Here is a 25,188-nt window from a genome sequence, read left to right on the forward strand (position 1 = left end):
GGTGGCAGTGTTTTATGAAATTTGCATAAATGCCAGATTAAACATGCGAATATCAACAGGTAAATTTTCCCATTACTTCACACCCCACACGGGTGCTAATGCACGCACACCTTTTACCAATTCCCTGAGACTTTTAGTTCAACATGAATTGGGGGGTGGTTTGCTTGCTATATATACTTTTGCAGTATAGAGTATGAGGTGCTACATCGTACTTTGTGCACAATTTTCATGCCATTAGCATACATCACAGCTGGTGAGAATAAATAGGATTAATGGGGAAAAATGAGGAGAGGAATGTGGCGGAATTCTGCTAATTGCTATTTATCCCCAAGATGAATTACCACACCGGAATCCTTGGCAAGAGTATCCCAAGCTTCCTTTGGCTAACTTTCGCAAGAACAAAAGATTCAAGAAAAAACCCAAAGTGGATTTTTTCTTCTTCCTCTCCGGCACATCTCTGTGGAATTTTTCACATGAATATTTGAAAAGTTTCCATGTAAACCTGATGTAATTTTTTCTAATGGAACATCATCCCGCAAAAGCTTCAGCAAGTGACCTGCTTTATAAATACTTGAGGAGCCTCTGGGAAAAACATTCGTATATAATACTTTTCTGTTGAAGAATAACATTTATAGATGGGATATAAAATGCATTAATGTATTAGTTTCCACTTACAGTGAGTTCTAAGTGCAGAAAATAATAATAGAATTATGGAAAATTGCATATAAATTGGGATAGTATACTTAACGTTACTCTATTTGTTATCTAGATAGTTTTTCTTCTCTAGAATTTCCCTATAAACAGGAATATATAAAAAATCATATTTTACACTTTCATTAAATTAATGTAGAATTTTCCCGACTCTGAAAATAAATTTGTTGAGGGAAAGACCAGAGGCGTAGTCAGGAAGACTGTTTGGGTGTTTAAATATAAAGTTCAGGTAGGTTATGTTTTCTATTTTGGTAAACAACTTTTTTTCTGGGCTAGAAGTTGCATGAAAACGTTAAAAAAATTCAACGTTAGAAAATAGACGTCAAAGGTTAGAAAAGTTACGTCAAACATTAATACTAAATGACCTAACGTTGGAAAAGATATGTCAATTGTTATTTAAATTCCAATTGCTTATTAAATGGAACGTCAAATCTTTTAAAAAACAGCCAAAGACTTGAAAGGAGACGTTAATCGTTAAAAAAGAAACATCAAACGTTTGATAGAAACATATTTAAAAAAAAAAGTCAAGCCTTTGAATTTTAAAAATAATTTCCATAACTTTTTTTTATTCTAATCAAAATGAATGACGTGGCAGTAAGAATTTATGAAGATTGAGGTAAATAATCCATATTAACGGCCGTTGCATTCGAATTAGAAACTTTTGACAATGATTTTCAAACGTTTGACGTTGTTTTGTAAACTTTGACACCGATTTTCTAACATTTGACGTTTAACAACCCGTTAGCCGTTGCATTTGAATTTGCAACTTTTGACGTCAAAGTTTAGAAAACAATGTCAAACTTTAAAATAAAAATAGTAGTCAAAAGTAGCTACTTTAAATGCAACGGCTAACGGTTTGTTAAACGTCAAATGTTAGAAAAGCGGTGTCAAAGTTTACAAAAGAACGTCAAACGTTTGAAAATAATTGTCAAAAGTTGCTAATTCAAGTGCAACGGCCGTTAATATGGATTTATTTACCTCAGTCTCCATAAATTCTCAATGCAAAGTCGTTCTTTTTTATTAAGTTCAATTCCCCCTTGAATAGATATTTCTGAATACACCTCTGGATAAAAAAATAAGAGAATATACAAATAAGTTCTGGGGTGGGGGTGTATATTTGAAAATTAACGTTGACAAGAGGAATAATAAATGAGTATATAGTTTAAATAAAATAGAAACATATCGAATTTCATTGCAAAGGACCCGCCACGTGGAGTCATATAAATGGTGTGGCTTTTAATGACTATTTCATGCTCTCTGTAATTTATTTCGCGTGAATCCCATCTGTCGAAAGCATTTATTGATTTTGCCAATGAAGTTTGTGCTAAAAAGCAGTTAAGCATGCCATTTTCCGCTACACAGAACATTTCACAAGATTTCCCGGGGAAATTTGAAAATCACTTTGAATGAACATAAATTTGTGCATGAGAAAATATGTTGGTTTTTTTGCTATGTGTACTTTTTAAGACACACCACGTCTTCCGTGGTGGATGAGGGAGGAAAAAAAACGTATAACTTCCTTGCCAAGATTAATGTAATTCTTGGGAAGTTTTTTACAAGTTTGCAAATACTGTGGCAAGTTGCAAAATTGCATAATGTTTGTGTGATTTGCAATACAGTTTCAGTTGGATGAAAGTTGAAAAATCATTCGACTTCTGTATGAAAGTTGAATTTGAAATTCGAGTAACGTCCAATATGATTTACACGGAATGTGAGGTAAAAGGGAAACTAATAGAACATCGTGTCCTATCTGTTTATGATGCGAATCTGAGAAGAAAATCTTTTTTTATTATTTTCTCGTCCTGATGTATCGGAAGAAAAACTTTCGAGTCATCTTTCATGTAAACAACCTTAGACATATACCTGCAAAAAGGTATGATGCCATGGGGACTTTTCCGGGAAAGTTACAAGGAAATGGGAACAGAAGATGTTTTGATGAAAGATTTTCTATTTTTTGTTCTTTAATACAATTTACGCAATATCGCAACTGATGAGCTTTTCTCTTTGTGAAAAGTCCCTAAATCCTCTTATAAAAAATCAATGGAAAAAAAATTTCTCCGAATTTTGAGTGATTAAATCTCCGATATAGAGATTTTTATTTATTTAGCATATTCTCTGAAAAAAAAAACAAACATTTACGCCATTAAGGAAATTTCAATTTTAACGTGAAAAAGGGACAAAGAGGAATTTGCCACGCTAAATCAGCTTTGCTTTGCGTGCAGAAATTTCACATCCTTTTGTCGAATTTATTTTGATTTATTTTATCTTTGGTGCGGTATACTCTGTGGGTGGGGGCGGATGGATAAAAGGAAGCCCTTTTTCCTTTCTTTTCCCACTCAATGGCGGCACTTTTATCACTGCGGAGCCATCATTTTCTTTATTGTCCACACTGTTATTTATATTTGTGAAAATAAATGAGATATCTCTCGATACGTGATCATTCCTTTTTTGGTTTTTCCCGCAATTTGATGAGAACCAATTCTCTTTAAGGTCCCATTTTCAACACATGCCTCGCACATCAGGACGAAGAAAAGGGATAAGATTGCGACGATAGGAGGCGTCAGGGTTGAGAATGATGTTTTCTTGGAAATTTACAAGTTGCTTTTCTCAATCTTCAATTGCGGGATTATATATTAGATCCACACAGGGAAATGAATTTCCATGGGTCATGTCCACTTGTCCACAGAGATATTTTCTATACGGCGCAATTTTGAAAGAAATTTTTGTTTTTCGTTGAAATATATATTAAATTATGTCAAAATTTCAAAAGAATATTTCATTATATAATTAGGGGAGACCGGGGCTAATAAAGTCACTTAAGGGTTTGGAAAATGCCTAAAATATCATATTTCCTAGCTAGATAGAACAAAATGGTCTGAGAAAGAGTTGTAGGGCAGTAAATTTCCTAAAGAAATGAGCTATACATTTCGCTTTATCTGTTTGGGAAATATAATATTTTGAGCTTTTTCTAAACCCTTAAGTGACTTTTTTAACCCCGGTCTCCCCTAAATATTGTAATCAATTAAAATTCGCAATATTTATGCTAAAATGATGCTCGGAAAATTAATTAATTATATAAATTAATTTAATTAAAATGTAATTCAAAATTTTAATGTGAAAATGTAGTTGATAGCATCAAAATATTGGCTGAAATTCACTCTACATTCACTCAAATAGTGCAAATAGAACTAAAGCACAAGGCAACACCATTAACAGTGGAGGCGCCTGGTGGTGTTATCGCACTAAACCAATTTAAGACGTGACAATACGGAAAATCGATTGGCACCTTTTGTAATATGTACGTACATACATATACCTATGTATACATATGTATATAGAATACGAAGCTTTTTAGAGAATTTGTGGGTATTATCCCAATTTTAGGTTGGAAGAAAATTACGAAAAATGAGCAATGTCATAAAAGTTTTGTATTTAATTATTTATTTTTAAATTTAATGAAATTTATTTTGTTTAATTTAATGAAATTAGCGAAAGTTTGGCTTAATTTGAGGTAATGAATGAACGAAAGTTAGTCGAAATTTTAAGAATATAAGTTGAAAATTTGGCCGTGAAAATTTGAAAAAGGTCTTTATTGAATTTGTTCACGAAATTTCTTAAGAAGTATTTAGCAAAACCAGTTAGTTTGTATTTTAATTAAGGGGGGTCTCTTGGGAAATCTGTTAGAATTTACACATTTTTAATGTTGTCATTTTTTGGGTTCTTCTTAAACTTGGTTTTCCGATGTTGGTAACATTTGTAGCCTAACTATTGAAGTGTAAGAAAATCACTTTCCGCCATCTTAGGTGCGACGCCATCTTGTGATTTTACGACTTTTCCACAGAACTGCCCTAAAACACAAAGGTAGGTTTTTCTCAGGATCTACTGGATGGATTTTGATGGGGTAAAAAGCAAATGAAAGAGGAAATACCAATGCAGATTTTGATGTAGCAGAATTTTGAATTTCCATTCTGGGGCTGAGAAAAGTGAAAAAACGTCAAAAATTTCTGAAAAATGTCACATTTTTCCACTTTTCTCAGCCCCAGAGTGGAAATTCAAAATTCTGGTACAACAAAATCTGCATTGGTATTTCCTCTTCCATTTGCTTTTTACCCCATCAAAATCCATCCGGTAGATCCTGAGAAAAACTTACCTTTGTGTTTTAAGGAAAATCTCAAGATGGCGTCGCATCTAAGATGGCGGAAAGTGGTTTTCTTGCTCTTCAATAGTAAGTCTTTAAATGTTGCCAACACATGAAGACCAAATTTAAGAAAAACCTTAAGAAAAATAGAAACATTTAATTTCATGAGCTCTCACAAGAGACCCCCCTTAAAGATTTTATTGAAGCTACTTGTTTTATTTTCATTTTTAACTTTAAATTTTCAATTTATCTTTTTTTCTTTGATTTTTTAACTTTTAATCTTTCATTTTGAATTGAGAGTTTTTTTTTTAATTTTCTATCTCTCATTTTACATTTTTCATATTGAGTTTAAAATTTTTTTTTGAATTTTGAATTTTTCATTTTACTTTTAGTTTTGAGAATTTTTAAGGAGCGTGGAAAATAACGATTTTTTGTATTTTAATTTGGTTTTTGAGATAGAATTTTCGGTTCAGATTATTCTTTAGGCCCTTTAGGCCAATCTTTAGTCATAGAAAAAAATATTAAGTTTCTCTACATTCTTCGGAAATTTGGAATTAATTCGCACATATAGGGTACAAGCAAGGCTATCAAATAATCTCAATCAAAAAATCCAATCAAAAAAAAAAATTTTAAAGCAAATTTTCATTCTTTAAAACGTTCTTCAGGTTCTTTTTCGCGACATATACGTATGGAGCAGAAGAGCAGATCAATAAGACACAAATTTTACGTTAGGATATGCAAAAATATCCTATGAATATGTTAGATCTCCTTCTTACTGATCAATTCATTTATTCTTCCACGAGGAAAGGGGGATGTTATGCTGAATAATTTCAATGTTATTAGATGCAAATCAATACAAAATTGCTTCTCTTGCAATTCTCCAGTCTATTTTCTAGTCCTCCAGACAGATAAATAAGCTTCGAATCTGCAATCTTCACGAAAATTTGTTTATGTTAATATTTCTTCGCATTAATAGAGTCTTAAAATGATTTTTTTTTCCAAAAGAAAACTCTTTGTCTTAAGAAAACTTGTCGCTAAAATGTTTAAAAAAAAAAGTAAGAAGAGGAGCTTTTAGCGTTTCTCGTGAAATTCAAGAAACATAAAATGCTTTCACTTTCCCACAATACAATATCGATTGAATTTAATACAGCATGTTCGAAATTCTCTTCCCCACAGCTTACCATCTCTACTCAAACAGCACGGATCGCGTGGCAGACGAAATTCTGTCGGTGAAGTATGAGGATGGCCGCTGGTCTAAACCATACTACGACTGTGGGGGTGGAAACATTTGGATGCTGACGTACACTGTGCCATTTTTTGGCTACGAAAATGGAACGTACTTTTTCAAGTAAGTTCATCCTCGTATACATTTTAAGCTTTTTTTGTCAGGATGTTTTGTTGCAGGGAATTTTAAAGAAGCTCACTGAAGAATAATTTTTGAGCAATTTGCGAGAGGTAGAAGCATGAAAAAAAGAGCTTTTGGTTAATGTTGGAAAACTATCACGCGAGGAAGGCAATTTAATTTATCGCTTAGACGCACACGAAATTTTTCAGTCAATTTCTGCGTCGACGACAATTTTGTTCGTCCATTGAGATGATGCGTGCTCAGCATGGATAAGGGTTGAATCCGTGAAATTGTTTATTTATATCACGATTTATTATTTGTGTGACTCACAACCTCCTCTGTGGGCCATTTTTGCCACCCTCGCCCACGAGGGAGTCACCCCCGTCTTTGAGGGCTGATGCGGGAGAGTCTTACATGCGGGCAAAACATTATAATGGATGATGACAGAGCTCAAGACAGCAATGCTATAAAAGAATCAAAACGATCCCATTAAATATAGTTGACTGTATATTTTATTAACACCATTTCCCCATCGTAATCCAAAGAGATTACCATAAATAATATTCATGGCGTACACTACACACACCCATTTGAAACATATACACCACACACTTGAGATTGAAGCCCCCAAAACTCTTCATGAGTTTGTCGCGCATTTCCTCAAGAGCTCCACTTCACCCTCATTCCATTTATAGCCCACTTTACACCCCACACCGCGCACAAAGCTCCCAAATAGTTGGGGGAAATGTCTCGAAATTCAATTCAAAAGCATCACCCCAAAAGCTCGTTGAGGTTTCGCATTTTACCCAAAAATTCTGGATACATATTAAACTATTTTATGTATACTCTTCACAGCTAAACCCACAAAAGGTATTCTGAAAAAAAAAGACTCCCTTTCATGTAAATGGCCCAAACAATCAACCCCGATTTTCCACAAATTCCATCTAGAAAGTTAATTAAACATGCAGCTAAACAACCCCAAGCGCTTCAATAAATTTTAACCAATAAATATCCTTTGTATTATGATTAGCTCGCTTTTGGGTATCATCTAACAAAAGCATTATGATCACTTTTATTGTTTCCGCAAAATGTTGAATGGGAGCTTTTGTAATTTTACACATACAACACACATAATTCACTTTGTCTCCATATAAATAAATATATATTGCAGATTATGCTATTTATCTAGATAAATAAAACAGGGAAATAATGTGGAAATATCATTTTAAGCAAAATGAATTATGAGGCAATGATGTAGAATACTAAAAGGGAATAACACGCATTAACATTATGCAAAATTTATACCTAATATTTTTTTAAAATTTGCAATTAATAGTTAATAAATTTGTAAATTAAAACGTGCTGGCGTTGTAGCGAATTAATTTGTACATATAATTTAAATAAATATTTAGCGGAGACTGGAGCACAGTCAGGGGGTATTTATCTGGATAAAAAAGAACTCAAATGAACGCAATTATTCGGATAAAAAGACACAGAGTAAGGAGCAAAAAGTATTAAATTGAAATAGAGAATTTATTCGTATTTATGTCCTAAAGAGGCTCAGATTGAAGAGCAGAAGCCTGGAAAAGTAGTAAATTCAAGTTAGAAAAGTATTAAATTTAGGTATAAATAGTAGGTACTACGTAAATTTAAGTCCGAAAAGAACATAATTCAAGTCTAAAAACTTTAATTAATTAACTTTTAATTTAATTCAAGCCTAAAATTACTAAATTTTAGCTTAAAAGATACTTAATTCTATCCTAAAAAATGTCTAAATTCAGGCTGAAAAAAATTATTTTGAATTGTAGTCCTAAACAAGTTAAGATTGAAGAGCAGAAGCCTGAAAAGTAGTAAATTCAAGTCAGAAAAGTATTAAATTTTAGCCTAAAAATCACATAATTCAGGTCTAAATAATACTATACAAATTTAAGCCCGAAAAGAATTTAATTCAAGCCTAAAAATTTACTAAATTTTAGCTTAAAATGTCCTTAATTAGTGCCTAAAAAGGTCTAAATTCAGACTGAAAAAGTATTTTGAATTTTAGTCCTAAAGAAGCTTAATTTGAAATAAAAGTTTAAAAAGTCACTTAATTCAAGCTCAAAAAAATACTAAACTCAAGTCCAAAAGTTAAGTTTAACTCCAAACTTAATTCAAGCCTCAAAAATATTCAAGCTGAGAAGAAGTTATTCGGATTTTAGTGCTAAAAATGGACAAATTTAAAATAAAAAGCTCAAGAAGTACTTAATTCAAGCATAAAAAGAACTAAAAAGGAGCTGAAAAAGTTACAAGGATACTGATTATTTGCTAATATTCGGATGATTTGTCAAATTATCAATTTTTTCGACAGATAAACCCCCTTACTGGAATAAAAAAATAGAAAAAGCGTTTCAAAAAAGCCTGTGAAAAGCTCAAAATATTATTATGAGCCAATCAAAAAGCTTTCCAATTTAATTTTCTTTAGAATTTAAAAAAGGAAATGCATTGAACAGTTTGTGGGATAATTGAAAATTCTCATTTTCTGCATGGATTAATGGGTTATTTATGAGAAATTAGAATGCAATATGAGCTTTCAGAAACCAACAATACCACTCCTCGCTTATTCCTCTTGTGCCATCAACGAAAAGCCAATTAATTAGCCCTGCAAAGTACCACTAAAGCCCTCAATTGAAAGCTCTCTAGCTCACAGAGTGCTCTCAATTTCCTTTTTAACACAAAAAAATGTTTATTAAAATAATCTCATTTGCAAAAATACATAATGATCCATGCATGAAATGAAATTCCTTTTCATATAAAGTTATCAAAAGGAAATTTCTAGCATAATACAAATGGTAATGTATTTTTAGATAAACATTTTAAATGGGAAATTTACATTACTTTGCATAGAGAGATATGCTGCATCGCACATTGTGTCAATGATGGTTGCAAGTTATCACTGTGGTACTTGGAATTTCTCAAACTTACATATCTCAATGGGAAAATCCACCCATGCACAAGAAAACTCCTTTCCCTCTCTTTGGAGACAGAGAGAGTGTGTGGGAGCTTTGGGAGCAAAAGAAAAGTGTTCATGACTTTAAGAGCGGAAAATAAATTGAATTTGAAAAGAAGTTCCATTCTCGAGTGGTAGATTGGGGTTTCGCTTCGTTGGTAAACAATGATGTGCTTACTTGGCTCCACGTGAGGTGAAGAAGAAGAAAAAAGTCACCCACGCGTGGGAATGGGGGTAGTTTCGGGTGTGTGAGACATGGAAATTTTATGACTCTTGCGAGATATGACAGAATACATCATTTTCCCACCCACTGCGTCGGGGTGAACTTCTTGTGGCTCGACCAGCTTATGTACGCATCAGTTGAGCAAATTCCCATTGAACTGCCTTCATCCCCATGTCAAATACACTCTCACTAGGGCCGGGAGGGTGGTTCACTTCATTGGCTGCGGGAAAATCGCGGAAAAGCGAAAGGCAACAAGGGGAGAGTGTATATATGTGGCTTTTCTGCTTCACCGAAAATGGGTGTGTGTGTGTGTGGAAGGTAAATAGTGGGTTAGGAAGTGGATTGATCACAATCGATTCTATTATTTCTCCAATCCAGGAAAATGGGAAAAATACAAGTTCCATGAGGACTTGGGAAAGGATTGTGTACATGTTGTATTTCTTTCTTATTTCCTCCGTTTTTTTCCCACCCTCAGGGGCACATCGGGAATTGATATTGATTTGCGACGAGTTGACATCGACCAGTGCCCACAGAGGATATCCAGTTCCGGTGTTTCACTACCCCTCAACATCTTTGCTGGCACGGACAAATGCAAACCTCGGACAACGGAGGTGAGTTCGAGGAAAGATCCATTTTTATTAGACATTGTGGGGGAAATTTGAGCTTCAACAAGCTCAAAGGGATGGCATAATTAAATAAAAAGAAATATATACACACTGTGTGTGTGAAGGAAAAAAGTCATGGCTCTGCACAATGCTGTCATCATTCTTTTCCTTATTCACAATTGAAAAGGGTAAGAAAAGGCAAAAGTGAGAGCCAAATGGAATTTAAGAGGCGCTCAATGGGGATTTTCTCTTTTATCTTTTTTTCTTCTATTTTTAAAGGTAGTTTTGTGAAAGGGAAATTTTTCTTTTCTAAACCCTAAAAACAATTAATTTATAAACTGAATAACAGCCCTTGTTCAATAGTCAGATATTTTCTAGATTTTCTGGCGCACGGACTCATAAAAGATTTTTAGTAGAATTCATTCTCATAATACAAGAATTAAAAAAGAAATTCCTTCAGAATACTTTTGAAGCAAACAGCTTTAAAGATTTTTGAGTTTAAAGAAAAATTGAATTTAAAATTTTTACGTGTTAAGATTTTTAAGCTAAGAAAGCTTTACAAGTTTAACTAAACTTTGTTAAAAGGTAATATACTAAAATACCAGGTCATGAATTCTCTAAGAGTGAAAAACTCCCGTAATAAACTCCTGAAGGCTTTAACGCTTAGAAAGATACGTGAAAACCGGGAAAATCTTACGGGAGTTTATCACGGATGTATTATTTTTCATAGAGAATCAAGCTCACGTGAAGTTTTCCTCACTCTTTCCCTAAAAAAAGACTTCGGGAGTTTATCACGAGAGTTTTTCACTCATGGAGAATATAGCCCCAGGTGGTCCATAAGTTAGTGCTTGTGTTTGATGATCTATATCTTTTGACTGGATTGAGCTATCTCAATGCGCTAAAAAGCAAAATGTAGGAAAACTCTAAAATTTTCTTTTACCTTTGAGTTGACGTCGATATCTCAAAAATTGTGGCAGCTAGACTCAAAAACGTAAGAAGAAACTTATTTAGTTTTCCCGGTTTTCAGATTTTTCGGTCTAGCTGCCACAATTTTTGAGATATCGACTTCAACTCAAAGGCAAAAGAAAATTTTTGAGTTTTCCTGTATTTTGCTTTTTAGCGCATTGAGATAGCTCAACCCAGTCAAAAGATATAGACCGTCAAACAGAATGATAAACTTTTTGCCAACCTTCCAATCAAATTGAAGAATTTTTAAAAATTTGATTTCTTATTTTTTATTTATAATAAATAATCAATTTTTTAAACACCCTCCCCTTGGATTTTCCCCTGACGCCTCGTTTTTCCACATCAGCTCACACCTCTGTGCCTTTTGGCGTAGGAACACGGAAAGAAGGGACCATTGTTATGTCCCATTGTTGACCTCTTTTTGGAATTTTCTCAAATAAACTTAATGCGATGGGGTGAATTTTGTCACATCTGATGGAATGATGCCACATCCCCGTCATTCATCATTTCTGGGTGCTCTTCTCTGTTCACAGAAATTCTCTGTGTGAGCCAACCCACCTGCTTTTGCTGCCACAAGATTGATTTCAAAATTTCCTCAGCCATGAATAGTTTGTGTGTCACGCCTTTCCCATTGATGAACTACCCCGTGTGGGAGTAGAAAATTGCAAATCAGTCGATTTATCTCACCCCGCAGTAGCATCATCTCCATCATCCCTGTGTCATTTTTTTCTACCCCCTTTTTTATTCATATTCCGTGAAAATTTGTTTTTCTTCTCTATAAAGGATTCCTTCAAAGTTTTCTTTTATTTTTTTGCATGAGGAAAATAAGGAAAAGGGGGTTGTTGTGAGATTTAGTAAAATGTTTAATATTCAAAATGCAAATTGCTCGACTTTTTTCGTCATGGCTCAATAATGCGGGGGGATTGTGAAGGATGAGAGCATCACTTTCTTTTTTTTTGTGCAAAAAGACAAATCATAAATTCACGATGATCTTTATTTTGTATGCCATATTTTGGGGGTATTCAACACTCAACATCCACCCTGAGATTTTGCTCCTTTTCTCCGGCGAATTGTACGTACACATCAAGAATTCATGAATCTCTCTCTTTTTCTGTATGTATTTCAGTGCGAGGCGATTTCTGGCTTAGGATTCCGTCGTGGATCATACAAATGTGTCTGCCGGCGAGGCTTTTATTTCCCAGACACCACTTCATCCCAAAAATATTTCAATGGCAGCACTCTCGAGGAGGAATATGAAAAATTGATGCTGGTAAGGATCTCTTTGCCTTTTCTTCTTCGTTTTTTTTCTTCTTCTTATACTCATCATCACTCCCAATTCAATGGAAATTTCTCACCTTTCACCTGAACTTTTTTCCACACTCCCCCCCATACATTTTTCGCGGGAAAAGCCTGCCCCATGCCAAGGGGAAATTCCACACCCCAAGCCACGAATTTTAAGGGTATATCGGGTATACCTTCCCGTGGGGTCTGCCTGAAATATTCAACAATGAAATTCCATCAAACACGCATTAGGATTATTTGCTCTAAATCTTACTCATTTCGGTCGCAATATATAGAACAATTAATTTATGTTAAGCACTGTATAACATGAAAATGAGATCGCTCCGAAAATTTCGGAGCCTCCAGGTGGAAGAGGTGATAATAATAAATTATTCACGTGACACAAGCGGGGAAGTAAAGTACATTAAAACCACATAATATCATACCATAAAGGGGAATAACCTTTTTGCACAAATTGTACTTTAAACATTCCCCTAATGCACCCCTAAAATACACCAAAATCACCCCCACATTCATCAATTCTTTCTACCAAATTATATTCAAGTGAAAGAATCTGAATAAAAGTTCTCTTCTTGTTCCCATTTAGTCGTGAAAGATTTTTTTTACACGATGAATCTTTCAGTCCAGTGGCGTAGTCAGGGTGAAGTTTTAGGTGCCTAAAACAGCTTTAAAATTCAGGCAGTTAAGGTTTTGTTTTAGTGGTCAAAAAATGTTTTATTGGCTTAATAATATTTAAAAATTTAATAAAAAAAGAGATTTTTGAATAATAATAAATGTCAAACGTTAGAAGAGAAACGTCAAATGCAAGAAAATGAACGTCCAATGTTGTAAAAAAAAAAGTGGAAAATGTTATTAAAGAAACCTCGATGTTAAAAAAAATGTCAAGAAAAGAAACTTCAGATGTCAGAGAAGACGTCAAACTTTAAAAATTAACCATTAAAGCCATCAAACGTCAGAAAATATGTCAAACGTTAGAAATTACCTACATAAGTGTCAGGCATTAGAATTGCCTCGAAAATCGTCAAAGCTTCTAATAGTAGTCTCAATTTTCATAAATCGAGCTTCTAGGTTGTTCTTTTTGATCCAATTTTAGTGTGTAAAAACACCCCCCTTGAAGAAAACTTCTGACTACAGCCCTGTTTCAGTCAAATTGAGCTTTTAGCATTTGGAACGTCTTGCGGAGGTATTTCTATTTAAACAGGTGTCGAACATTCTCATTGAATTTCTTTTTTCTCCGCGAGACAGTTTGCAGACAATGGCATTTTTTCCATGAATAAATTACGAAAATTAAATATTTTTTCATTGCTGCGGGACAATTTTGTTATTTGAAGAAAGAACTTTCTAGTCATTGTCGGGCAAAAAGTTCATGATTTTTTTTGTTTTTATATTTAAAATTGCAAAGTTTGACGAAAGTTTAAGCGATTTATGAATTGCTCGAGAGGATTTATAGAGTAAATATTTCTCAAGGAAATTTAGAATGTTTTTGGTATATTTTTAAAGTTTTTTCCGGATACTTTCCTTGAATTTTTCAACTGACTTTAAACTGTGAGATTAATGATGAAATTTCCCTGCTAAATGAATCGTGAGTTGGGTGAAATTTTTCATAAAATGATAAAAATTGTTAAACGATGAATTTTACTTTTCCGTATGGATGGAGGAGAAGAAAAATGTATGTGATAGCGTGGGAGGACAAATGATGCCTCATTATCCACCTTTCAAATCCTCCATAGTCCGTACATATTTCTCCATTAAAGACACCAAAATTGTGCTGAGAAGAGAAACGTTTGCGGTGCATTGCGGTGCATACAACGAGTTGAATGAAAGAGGGAGAGTAGGGAAAAGGGAAAGGGGTGAAAGTTTCTTTATTCGATTGTGGAAAATGTGCCAGAGTTCACCTCGAGCTACATAGAGAGGACGATAAATCCGCATGTGTATTCTCACATGCAATATGAGAGAGGTAAATATTTGCAAACTCTTGTGGGACTATCACTTAAATTGCAATATTCTGTGTCAAGCTCTCATGGAAATAGAACATTCTTCGGTACAAAATTCTCTTCTCGAGTTTTAGATTTCTTTTATGTGAGATTTTACACGAAGTGTTAACACGTACAATAGGCCGATTCTCCCGAAAACGATGTTAATTCTTCACTCAAGAAGCATGGAGAAAAAAAAACTCTGAAATTGTTGTTCTCACCTTGCTTTTGTAGCGAATTATTCTGAACCCTTTTCCCAAATTGACTGTGAAGTCGGATGAAAAGTTAAAATAAAATCCCATTAATTACCCTAGCGCGCAGGCCTTTTTTTTCGGGGTTGGGGGGCGGTACAAAGCTTTTCCCTCCTTTCGAGGTAATTTCGCATTTTTTATGACTGGTTTTAATGTCGAATAATTGCCTATCATTCCCGCAGCACCCAGCGTTCGTTACTTGACATTAATTAATACATACACGAGAAATGCAAAAAAGGACGTCGTTCATTTTTTTTCTGTGGCACCTTTCAGAAACATACCGTGCAGCGAAATAATCAAATGAAAATATTCAACACCGGAGGCATGTCAGTTATAGCAAAATAATATAGAACATTGGGGTAGTCTGCTGAATAAATACAAAATAGAAATTTTTCCATCTCAATGTTCCTCCTATCTCAAGGTGTCTCGAACTGTGTTGATATTTTAATTTTTATTAATTTTCTATTAATTATTTTTCAATTTATATATATTTTTTAAATATCTTAAAAACGTTGTTTTCCATATATTACAGAGTTCATAGAATTTAGAACTAAAAGCAATGATCGCTCATACTTGAAGATCATTTAAGTCGTAAGGAGCGTAGTCAGAAATTTATTTAAGATGGTGTCTTAGGTAAAAAAATATCCTGAAAGACGTTTAATATGGTTTATTGTAATAATTTGAGCATCGAAGTTTGTGAAAATTGAAATACATTTTTCACTAGTCAGACAGACTTAAGATTCCTTAAAAAGACTTTAGTTTTATTAAGATTCTTCAAGTTTTCTTAATATTCTTAAGAAAAAAAGTTAAGATTTCCAAGAAAAAATTAAGTTTCTTAAGTTTACTTCAGCAAAACTTAAGCCGTTAATGGTTTAATCGTTTAATCGAAAAATTCCTATATCTCCGGTTCAAATTGCCTAATCTAGATTAAATTAACCTCATAAAAATATTTCAATAAAATCTGCAAATAACATTGAAAAAAAATTCTTAAGGAGTGCAAAAATCGAAAACGAAGGAGCTTACCCGTTTTTATGTCGGAAAACTCCTCATTTGAAGAAACTATCAAGGATACGCGTTTAACAGAAGCAAGAAAATAAAAAAAATATCCCTAACTAGACTTCTCATTTCTCACTGTGATCAGGAAAAGTCTGCAAAGATTTGCTCAAAAATGTCAACAATGACGTCATCCATCTTCCCAATATCCAATTTAAATAGCAATTTGAAAGGTAAACATTGTGCGTGACTGGGATATCTTGCTCACGTGCAGTCATGGAAAAAATTACTTGAACTTTTTTCCCCGACGTGTTTGTCAATGTCACATGTTTGAATTTGAAGTGGAAAAAAAATTTTCGCAACTGTATTGCCAACGAGGGAGCTTTTAGAGCTTTTATGTGGTGGCGAGAAAAAGTCTACACAACTCAGGATGGGTCCATTGCTTTCAGCTCACCAAAAATTCGTACATAGCTGATATACAAGTCGGTAGAAAAACGAACTTTGAGACAAATCCTCCCCCGCAAAACAAGCGTAAACTCCAAAAAGTATATCGTTCCATGAATTGCCGTGTAATGTGTTGGGAAAAACGCGTAAAACATAGAAATGATACTCTTCCATCACGTTTGTTTCCTCTTTTTTTTTGTACTTCAACATCCATCTGAATCTTTTTATTGCATTAGAGCTTGAAAAAAAAAGGATATAGCTAATGGATGGCGGCCTAAAAACCATCATCGGGGGCTTTTAATGGAGATTCTGTGGATTTTTTTTTGAATTCCCATCTCAAGCATATTAATCTCGGACTTTTGTGTCCACTCTAAGGGGATAGAACTCATATAATATTTTTGCGAATGCCTCAATATATCAGGCTTGTTATTGTTGGGAAAAACATCCATTTTTACCCAAGTTGTTTTCCTGGATGTTTTCTGCTCTAGAGACTCTGTGATATGTTTTCGTAAAGCTTTCTCAAATACTTAATATGTTGTGTACAATCGTACAATAATTATTTATGTTTATGAAAAAGTAAATATTTATGAAATAGAAATATTTTTTCTTTAAAAAGTTATTGGAAAAGATAATTTTAGTACAAAACAAATGTGAGCTTTTCGAAAAACTTCAAGAAAAACGTTTTTAAAAAAAAATCTTCTGACTGAAAGACTCCTAAATACCTGAAGAAGGAGGCAAATGTCTCCGAAACGTTGTATAAAATAAAAACGAGGAATTTCCATTAGGTCAACTCCCTTGTTGTACGCCCCCCCCCCCCTGATCTCTTTTTCAGTAAAATGTGAAAATTTCAGACTTGAAGCATATTTATGTAACAATTATAGTATGATATTACAAGTTAATGTCGCAATGATCTTGTGTACATTAAGCATATTACATAAGTTTTAGTCACATGTTATGGGATAAATGGTTGGTGGTGTTATGAAAAGTTTCTTGTCTTCTGTGAGGCTTAATGGTGTATACTAGACAACTCTTTCGGCGACGGAAAAGCTCATTTTGAGACATCTGCAAGATATATTCCTTCCGTGGTTCATTTATCAATTGCACAAAACGAGAAAAGTTGGCCAAAAGAGTTAACTCTTTAGTTTACGAAATAGCAACTTTCTCGAATTTCGTGTTTTTTTTTATCATGGAAAAATCAGTACAAAGAGTTCCGTGGAAACTTCTCACACCCGCCGTATAATTTGGTTGAGTTCCTGCATTAAATCTATTGTCCCATTGTTTGGGAAAAGTGGGCGAGAAAATCCCACGAATGCACGGGTCTTCAATTTCCTTTCCCAACAATTAACTCTGCACGTTGCGAGAGGTGAAACATAATTAAGGGACTCGCTGTGGGTACCCTTAAAACTTTCCCTTCTTCATCCACCGCCCGAGGTTTCAACGGCAAAAGTACGTATATAACGGTGCAAACACACCCTCCTTCTCAAAGGAGATACATACACATAAGTTTAGCATGGCAGAATGGATGTTTGCAATTTGTAATGTTTATTTTGGGTGGATAAATTGTGTGCTCCTCTTCACAATATTTCACTGTTTGCACGTTATATTCATTTTTAGCAACAATACGCCTTCGTATATTTGATACACCTAATTTTCTTATGCTCCACCAAAACCTCCTACAGCATTTGTTTTGCATAAATCTATTACCCGAGCCCGGTGCTCTGTTTTGCCGGGTAAGACCTCTTCATTTTCTCTTTGCAAATTTACTCACCATCATTGCGAAAAAAATTTACATTATTCATATTCAATTTGTTTTTCCGTTTTTTTTTGCAACGGAAATTCCTTGGAAAATTCACATTTGCGAAGTTCGCTTCGTGTGGAAATTTTATGATTTAATATACAATTTTTTGCAAGGATTTTCATTTCATTTTGTGAACATTATAGCAATGGAAATGTGTGAGGAAAGCTTCTGATAATCATTTTAATGGAAATGCAATTAAAAGTCCATTTGCTACTTAATCCAGCGATGATTCGCTTTTTTTCTTGAATATAAATCTTTTAATATTTTCAATTATGAGGACTTTATGGACAATTTACAAATCGAGGATTAATTTAATAGAGCTTTCTTCTGATAATCATAGGGCGAAATTTACTAGTCAGACGTCTTAATGAGTTTTCTTTAAAAAATTTTAAAAATTTCTTAAACACGTCGTAGGTTTTTTTTTTAGCAAAATTTAAGATTTCTTAAATCATGCTGAATTGAGCTAAATACGTATTTTTCGAAGATTTTTCTTAAATAGTCTTCGAGCATCGAAATTCTTAAAAATATGCATTTAGTCCGATTTAGCTTGAATTAAGAAATCTTTGCTGTTGCTTAAGAATATTTAAGAAATCTTGAGTTTTTATTAAGAAAATTCAATAAATCTTTAAGAACCTAGAGATCTCTTAATTTTCGCTTTAAAAAACTTTATAAATTTTATGTTTCGGTTAGAGAAATTTAAGAAATTTAAAGTTTTTCTCAGGAAATTATATGTATTTCTTATGAAAATTTAATAAATCTTAAGAAAATTTTAATAAAACTTTTAAAGATCTTAAAAAATCTTTAGAACTGCTAACTTTCACTTGAGTAAAATTAATAAATTTTAAGTTTCGGTTAAGGAATTTTTTAGAAATGTCAAGTTTTTCTTAGAAACTTGTGGGCGTTCTTTTGAAAATTTAATACCTAAATCAATTCTTAAGAAAAACTTTTGACATGTTTAAGAATATTTTAAAATATTTTATGAAAACTTATAGAAATCCGTCTGACGAGTGAATTTCACCCATAATATTAAATTCAAGGAAAACGGAAGTTATTTGATGGAAAATTTTACGGAAAACTAAAGTTTTTCTCATAAAAATTTCAACGTAGATTTGTAAATTAATTGTATATAAATTTTCTTGAGCTTTCGGGAACTTTTATTCTTAAAGCTCAATAAGAACTAAATTCTTTAGCCCTAGAATACAGTATAGTGGCAATTCTTATCTGCAAACAGTAAAATATTTCAGAAAGAAAATGTGGCTCATAAAAACGATGGGGAAAGAGTATATTAAAAACTCCTCAAACCCGTAGGAAAATTCACAAATTTCTGCAGTAATTTATGTTTGAATATTTTTCTCTCGTGCTTGAGTAAAAGCTAACGATCATTTTATATGCAAATTCTCATCCATAAACCCCCTCTAACTATGGGATTCCTGACATTTTTTTCTGCCTTTAATATCTGAGCACTCATAAAGTATACGGAAGTAGTAAGTCAATTTGAAAGTTTTTGGGTTGAAGCGTGTTGTACCACCCCTTAATGTGAAATCAATACAAGCATTTCATACCCTTTTTTCCTGGCTTGAGTGGGTGGGAAACGGGGGTTGCACACACGCAAAATCATCTCAATATTTCTCATCGACAAATCATTGGCTTCTCCGGGGGAAAAAAGTGGATGGGGGTGGATATTAAAATTCTCCGAGTGTGTTGGGAAATTTATGTGTGCATGGTCAGAGTGTCGATACGGGGGTGTTTTGAATGCTACACATATAGAAGCATTTCAGAGGATTGCACGCCATGGTGAATTAGCCTCTCGATGGGGCACAAAATGTGATGCTGAGAGTGCCATCGGCAGTCGTTGACATACATGGAAGACAAATGGATATTGGGCTGAGTGATGAGTTTCTCTCGCATTTATTTATGATCATTTGATTAACCTTTTCTTCGTACGACTGAAAGGCGCTCATTGGGGTTCTTGGCGAAAAATTCCTTCTCACATTCATCTTCGAAGATTATGGCTTTCCCATCCCCTTTTCCAATCACGCTATTCCCATTTTGGGGAGGAGGGGGGTGGTAATTAGACTTGTGTGGCAAATTTTTACCTTCCACCGAGATTTTTCTCCCACACCCACCCGTCCTTTGGCCTAAGATCCCGCAGGCAACCCCAAGTCAAAATTGGATTTTTTTTTCCCGAAGAGCTTCATTTAATATTGGTGTCCTTCCATTTATCTTCTTTTCTCGTGGGTTCAACCCCCAAACCGTCGCCCTGTGGCGCGCAAAAAGTATCTATCTGGGGCAATATTGGGGGTACACATCACAATCCTAATTGGAAGTCTTAATACCATTTCGCATTCCCGGGGAAAAAAAGGCAGAAAGAATGTATAAATGGCATATTAATTCATGCTCCGATGGATAATGATAATGAGGCTCCACCACCGGCTCACAGGGATTTTAATTAAGCTGATTTATTTTCGCAGGGAGAGGTCTCCATGTACAAAAATCGCGTGGCATTTGAGTGCCTGGCATGTGCTGAAGGCTGTGATTCCTGCAAGGATTCCTCACCGTGTGTGGCTGCACTTAATTGGCCCATGAGAACGAGTATCCTGGTAATGGCTTGCGCAATCATCGGATTCCTGCCTCCGGCTGCCTTTTTCACATTCAAGTACCAGCAAGTTAAGGTAAGGATTTCCTTTTCTTTTCTCTTTTTTTTTTTGCTCATTCACTATATTGGGTGATTTTTACGATCACCCACCCACGCCAGGATATAGACTTGCTTACAGTGAGTGAAGGAAGATGAAAAAGGAAGAAAAAAAGAATAAAATTGGTCGTGCAAAATACTAGCAGATTATGAGATATATATTCGAGCATCTCCTCGATGGCATTGTTAGTCATATTCAGGATATAAAAGATTGGAATATTTCGATGATTTCATCAACAGGAAAATTTTGTGGGAATGATTGGTTTGAATCACACGAAAAGCACGAATTAGGAATAGCGCGAAACTCATGTGAATTTTAGGTTAGATCCCTTAAAGGATTTTTAAGACAAAGATAAGGATTTTTGTAGAAGATTGTTTCTCAAAAAATTTTTTATAGATCTTTGAGACAATCATTTTCGTGTAGATTGTTTCATGAACCATTTAAAAGTTTTGCGAACCTTTTGTATTTTTTGCGAATCTTTTGTAAATTTTATAGAGATTATCTTAACTCATTCAGGTCCATTGGGTCATACGCTGACCCAAAGGCTCTATTTTGAAAATATTTTATTTTATATAGTTATTTTATGAATATTGAGTCCAAATTATAGTACAAGACTATGTTTTTACAATCCCTGGTCATCTTATGACCACAAAAGCACATCCCCAAGGACTCACAGGATCGGAAGGACGAAAAATCGAAAATTTTTGAGTTGGGATTTATGCTAAAAATATTTTATTTGATTTCTAAGGAACCCATAAAAAATATTTTTAGTTCAAAAAAAGTTCAATCAGTTTACTAGATTGATCGCAGACCTGAAAGGGTTAAATTGTTTCTCAAATCATTTATGTTCCACTTACTTTTTTATTAACTCTTTAGGGCTTCTAAGATTAAAAACCTAGATGCTTAAATTGCTGCGTTTCCTTTGGGGAAGCAGGAACTTTGATCACGAACACCGGAAGTTTCAAGAAAATTTATTCAAAAATCTTCTAAAAGAAAATTCTGTTGGTTCCGTTAATTGTTTCGCAAGCCATTTTTTGGTTATAATTTTTTCAATTTTTAATTTTCAATTTTTGAATTCTCTTCATTCCTATGAATCTAAAATGGAATAAACCTTTTTTTATTTTATTTTATTTATTACAGGTTCCATCAATTCAAATGATTTCCCCGAATAAACCTTTTGGAATTTATTTTCAGTTTCATTTAAATTCTCAAATCTTTTTTCTCAAATTCTTTTTTTTAAGGATTGCAATTAAAGAATGATTCCATTCAAAGCTCTTGCGAAACTTTCGAAAATTTCACCCAAAGTAAAATCTTAAATACTTATAACAAAATCATATCTCGCTGTGAATCCATGAAAAGCTTTTTCCATGAAGCATTCGTATACAGAGTGAGGAAGTGATTCAAGTACCTTCGAGTTTGTATATTTTATGGGAGTTTTGGAAGAGGAATTTCGGATAAAATTTACCAAAATAATCCACCAGGAATTTCATCCTACCACCCCCTTCACCACCTCCCTGACTATGTGTATAGGTAAGAGTCCCAAAATGGCCCCAAATGGCGAAGGGTGGCAGTTAAGTGGGTTAAGTGGAAGACGAAGAGCTCACGAAACCTATCACAACACTGAGAAGCTATATCGAAACTCCATCTTTTTCTCTCCTTCGAAGAGTCTCGAAGGTGCCGTAAATTGTACGATGGCAAGAGTCAGGTGTCCATAATCACGTCATAGTCATTTGCATAAAATTATGTTTAGGGTATGTGTTTATTTAGGGGAGCTGCCGTACACTCTGGCTCCAAAATTGCGCTCGCGGGTAAAGTGAGATGCAGTTGAGAATCTTTAGCTCCTGTGTTACCTTTGGAAGTCTCACGTACGACCAATGAAGTGGTGGCAGTTGAGTACAGACACATTCTCCCTCAAACCCAATTTTATTATCCTTGTTACCACCATTACCCCCCCTCAGGGGAGCGACGTGTCTTCGCAACACTTAAACCCAACGCTCTCTCTATACCTTCGTTCTGTGAACATATTTTACGTCTCGCTGGTAGTGGCAAGGCCCAAGGTAGGGGTTGGGCTGCTTGTAAGGTGATTCGTCTGGAAATTCTTCAGAAGAGAACGAAATGAGAAGCCATACCCTTACGCACATCAATCCTTCCATTTCATAGGGAGAGAGATTGCGATGTAAACGGTTTATTTTGGTAACAAAAGGTAGGATTTGACGAGGAGGGACACCACTAATTTCACATCCTCCCTTCACATCACGGGGCGCATTAATTAAACTTATTCCGTGGAAAATAAGTCAATTTTCCAGTAAAATACCTATTCAGTTTCTTCGTAATATTGTATATAAGATTAAGATTACGTCTACATTGCGATACATATATGTATGTATATAGCTTTGTAACCAAGTTTGTAACCTCCACCAATATTGGTTTAGATGAGAAAGAAGAATCCCGTCGTTTTGTGCGATTTAGCTGCCAAAGGGGGTGTAGCAGTTGTTCTTTTTTTTTTGAGAAAAACATGAGAAGAGAAGAATTTAATCGAAAAATTAAATTTTAAAATTCAGCAGATTAAATTCATTTAATCAGCATTTTTTAAAGAATTTTCTTTCAATTAAATGAAGAAAATTCAAGAGAAAATTCCAGCAAAAGAGGTCATTAGAATTTTTCTTATGACACACCCCTGAGCTTTCCCCAGATTGACTTTGAGAAATCTTTCTGAACATTTCGAACCTTATATTTAGTCAATTTTCCTCCTGACTGATTAAGTATATACCCAACACACACCCCTGTAATGGAAAAGTTCTTTCTATTTTCTTCTCTGCTCTAAATTTGCCATGTGGAAAGAAAAATCGCAAGCTCCACTTTAACCTCAGGAACGTGACATTTTCAGCGCAATGATAAACAATCATTATTCAAAAGCTGACGTGCGAAACTTTTACCTTATGTGCTGTAGCTTTTACAAAAAAATCTGGTTTTTCTGTAGTTTTTTTTTTATTTTCTGGGAGATTATATATTTTTTTGTTAGAGATATGCTGAGATTTTTAGAATTGAGAGAAGAACTTGCATTTGATGAAATATTTGTATATGTACAAGAGGTTTATTCTTCAAGGGCTCGTTACATTGTGTCCAGAACAGAAGGATTTAATTTTTTCAGTACAATTTCTTGGAGCTTGTGCCAACTATTGTAATTGTTCCGAGTTTCACTCGGAATACATTAAAACAACATAATGTAAAATTTAGTGGAATCAAATGTTATTTATTTTAGTTATTCATGGCCATGTCAAAAAAAAAGCATTTTTTAAGTGAAAATTAAATATTGGGTCGTATTATGCCACCAAGAAATCCCTAAAATTGTTAAAATTTCAGTAAAAATTCTTGAAATTTTAAAAACTTCTTGGTAGCAGCATAGGATCTATTATGTATTTCCATACATTTTATAATAAAAACTTCAATTCTTAATATTTATCGCAAGTTCGTCTTATAAAATGTAATGTGCCCTTGTTAATTCAGTTAGTAAAATAAGAAAAATGACGTCACTATTCTTACGTCTTTTTATATTTAAGTAATTTTAAAGGAACAAAAATACTAAAATGACGTCATTTATTGTATTTTTGGTACAAATTTCAGTTTAGAAAATCTCTTTATCATTTCTTCTGTATTACTTTTATTTTCTACAAAATTACGCGTATTCCGACTGATTTCTCAAAAGAAGAGCTTTCTCATGCAGAAATGAATAAACTCCTGGAATGTCAGATTTTTTTATTAAAAAATTCATTAAAAAGAATTTAATATACTGGACTCACAGATGAATTTATGCTTTATGTTGCTCATTATGTAAGTCGAGAAGTTCCCACATTGTCCTCGAAAATGTGCTTTTCACCTGAATGTTCCTGGTAAATTCCTTTGGGGTATCAGGAAATAATTTCTCTAAGTTGAATATCCTTAGCATGAGTACTGACAACCTAGTTAATTTGCTTAATTAGTTGGTGTAACTTCCAGGTTAGGTATAAAGAGGGTATTGTGTGAAGGGGAATAATTTTGCGAAAATTAGTTGAAGTGAGTGTTTCGTTGCACTAGCACTACTTTCTGCTCTGTGTGGATTAAATTGGGAATTTTCCATAAGTTTGTTGTAACCTGAACTACAACAGAGAACAGGAAATTTTCATTATGTGAGAAAGGTGCGGTTGGAGGAGGAAAACTTTCGCGTAGGCACTTATTGTTGTGCCTCCCAGGTAGATCACAATAAATAGTTTATCCGTGATGGGGGACTCAACAAGGTGGAACTTTTAGGGAAAATCGCACAACTGACGCATCATTGAATTTCAATTAAAATCCTCCATTCATTTCCCTCATGCTCATTTTACCTGCAGCACCCATAATCAACTATTCCCATACGACAGGGGCGTAGTCAGAATTCTCTTTTAAGGGAAGGATTTTAGGAGTTTTTTTTAAAGTAAAAGAGACGTTGAAAATGAATAAAAGTTTTTTTCTGACGTTTCTTTTCTAATGTTGGGATTTCGTTTCTAGCGCCGGACATTTCTCTTCTAACATTTGACATTTCTCTTTTAGGGTTTTATGTTTCTTTTCCAACGTTTGACGTTTTCTTTTACTAACGTTTGATAATTCTCTTTTTATGTCTGATGGTTTTTATTTAACTTTTATTATTTCTCCGGTACCGAATGACTATTTCTTATTAACGTTTGAGTCGTTTTAATAATTTAATTCATAGTCTATTTAACACTTTTAATGTTTAAGGTGTATCT

At 34.0% G+C, this 25,188-nt stretch overlaps 1 protein-coding gene across 3 annotated transcripts in view; it reads left to right on the forward strand.

Annotated features, from left to right (window-relative positions):
- The window catches only part of LOC129791656 (uncharacterized), an 84,063-nt gene that overhangs the window by 22,193 nt on the left and 36,682 nt on the right, over nt 1-25,188 (forward strand). For all 3 annotated transcript variants that reach the window (XM_055829915.1, XM_055829917.1, XM_055829916.1), the window contains exons 4-7: nt 6,026-6,197; nt 9,879-10,014; nt 12,101-12,244; nt 20,207-20,407. In XM_055829915.1, the coding sequence (XP_055685890.1) occupies nt 6,026-6,197; nt 9,879-10,014; nt 12,101-12,244; nt 20,207-20,407 (653 nt within the window). The remainder of the gene's footprint in view (nt 1-6,025; nt 6,198-9,878; nt 10,015-12,100; nt 12,245-20,206; nt 20,408-25,188) is intronic.

Source organism: Lutzomyia longipalpis, chromosome 3 (genome assembly GCF_024334085.1).
Source record: "Lutzomyia longipalpis isolate SR_M1_2022 chromosome 3, ASM2433408v1".
Lineage (NCBI taxonomy): Eukaryota > Metazoa > Arthropoda > Insecta > Diptera > Psychodidae > Lutzomyia > Lutzomyia longipalpis.